The sequence below is a fragment of the Sardina pilchardus genome, chromosome 24, assembly GCF_963854185.1.
Source record: "Sardina pilchardus chromosome 24, fSarPil1.1, whole genome shotgun sequence".
NCBI lineage: Eukaryota > Metazoa > Chordata > Actinopteri > Clupeiformes > Clupeidae > Sardina > Sardina pilchardus.
The window spans coordinates 28,277,328-28,279,827 of NC_085017.1; the positions used below are offsets into that span (position 1 = coordinate 28,277,328).

The 2,500-nt window shown below is 39.2% G+C and overlaps 1 protein-coding gene across 1 annotated transcript in view; it reads right to left on the reverse strand.

The window, feature by feature from the left end:
* meox2b (mesenchyme homeobox 2b) overlaps window positions 1-2,500 on the reverse strand; it is a 22,416-nt gene that overhangs the window by 18,859 nt on the left and 1,057 nt on the right. Inside the window, exon 1 of the mRNA XM_062529706.1 lies at window positions 2,380-2,500. This exon is cut by the window's right edge and continues 1,057 nt beyond it. Coding sequence (XP_062385690.1) covers window positions 2,380-2,500 — 121 coding nt within the window. The remainder of the gene's footprint in view (window positions 1-2,379) is intronic.

Here is a 2,500-nt window from a genome sequence, read left to right on the forward strand (position 1 = left end):
ATAAGCCGCATCAATCAGTGTGAAGATGTGCTTTCAACACACACAGATTGACATTATCGCCTTCAGCCATCATTCTGAAGACGTGCGCTCAACACATATGCTCAGATATTCCCTCAGTGCTGACACACAGATTAACATTACAGCCTACAGCCATCATTCTGAACCTCTCAACACACACCCTCAGCCAGGAGGCTTTTACGAGGACGACAATTAAAAAAACATCAATTCATGTCAGCTCCATTTTGATTGTTTTATACATCACGATTTACAATTTACAGAAGTCTCAATCTAATTATTACACAGTCCAACTGTGTAAATGTATCTAATTTATGACACTGAAACTAAAAACAATTATATTTGGAATTTGTAAAGGTCAGATTTACTTCCCAATATAAGTCTAAATTATTCAGGAGTGTGTGCGATTGCTAGACAGTGACAGTATTGTTAGATAATTAGATTGGGTTATTATCCATGAAGGGAATGATTCCTCATCGGAGTGAATGACACTGACAATTACAACAGATTTGTTTGTACACGTAATGCTGAAAGGTCGATCATTTTGCTTACGGAAGAAGATAGCAATTTAGTTATGTGATTTTGAGTTTGAAATAGTGAACACATCACTGTGAGATTACAGCAAACTGCTAAAGCGCTAAACCTGAACAAAAGCAGAAGATATTTGAATCCATTTAAAGCCTCATTCATGGTGGACAAACTTGTGAGAGCGTTAACCGTACAAGAATAACTCCTCGCTGTGAAAGCTACGGCAGATGAATCTCCAAACCTGAGGAGCTCCCGACTTTATGTCAGTTAGCTGCTACTCATTTCAGTCACGCTAGTTAATATCTATTCATTTACCTGACACTTTCACACAGCTTGTATTACAGTTGGATATAATGCTAAGTCATTATATAATATCATATCATAGAATGTAATGTAAAATAATATAAAATAATATATTATAGAACGTAATTTAAAATAATATGAAATAATATAATTTAATGTAATATAATATGATATTAAATGATATTATATAATATTTTATATAATGTGGTATTATAGTACTAATGTTATTACTACACAACGTGCATATTATATTTAATTCTATCTATTTCAACTTTATATAGTACTTTATATATTCAATTATTTGGTATAGAATTGAAAGTATAATGAATCGCATATTTCCAGTGCAGTGGTCAACAAGAGAACAATGTGAGCGGTGTAGTTATTTCACTGTAACTGAGGGCTGATTAATGTAGCATTTACAGTGAGCATGTAGAGCGCTCCCAGAACCCTCCATCTGCTAAGAGTGTTAGAGCCCCGCTAACGTCCGCCGCAGAAAATCAGCTCTTTCAGCCTGTCACGCGCAAATATCTGCTCTCCGCACAAACAGCTCTTTAACACGCTTTTTAAAGATGCTAAAATGTGTTTACGTATCTTTCTATTTATTATATTTGCAAAATGTCATATTTGTTCTGTTTTTACACTTCAGTATCACTGTGATACACTTCTCGTGCATTACAGTGCAATTAAACTTGGAACGTCAGTTAATTTCGAAACTCTGTGATTCCCGTGTGATTGTTGTTTTGGTCGGAGGGGTAAATTGGGTTTATTCTGGATTGTGTGGTGGAGGGCACTCCCCTCTCCACTCTCCCACTCCAGGCTGCGGAGGACGGGGGGAGAACAAAGGCCGAAGGGGGGAGAGAGGAGAGACACATAAAAAAAGAAAATAAAAAACGGGGAATAAAACAGAGCGTGGGCAAATTTAAACAACTATTTCCCAGAGGCCGATCAAACCGCTGCTAACACGACAGAACTCCGCTGGGAAGAGCAGACGGATTAGGCAGACGGATTTCCACACAAGTACTGCAAAACAATCTGCCACGCTGCCAAGTTCTTTTTTAGAAATACCAGCAGAAATTCAATCAAACTACTCAATACTCATTTTAGAACTAGCAGGAAATCACTCAAAACTAGTAAATATTAATTTCAACAACAACTGCAAAGTTGTCCTACTTTAGGGACCTGCTCTGGTTTAGTGTGAGTTGTGTGAGAGGACCCCATGTGATTTAGCAGTTTTGGATATTTATTTTCACGTCAGTTAGTGAAAAACACGATCACCCAATAACCTACAGGAAAGTGGACTTGTCTGATCTCTTCACTAGAACTTTCCAGAATGTTTCTTTTTTGCGTAACTTTTTATATCCTTTCAACACACACACTCAAACTTAGACAGAAACCACACCTGAACACAAACTCAAACACACAAAGGTGGTAATTTCTCCACTCACTCAGAGACAGAGGTGTGTGTGTGTGTGTGTGTGTGTGTGTGTGTGTGTGTAAGGTGTGTGTGTGTAACCCGCCCCCCCCACTCCTCACCTGAGCTGTCACTTTTCCCTTTACTGTTCCTCCTTTCCGTTTCCGCTGGCGACAGCGTCTGTCGCCCGTAGTCCCCCGACACACACCCGGCCCCGGCCGCCTCTCCTCCGGCCCCCAGAGC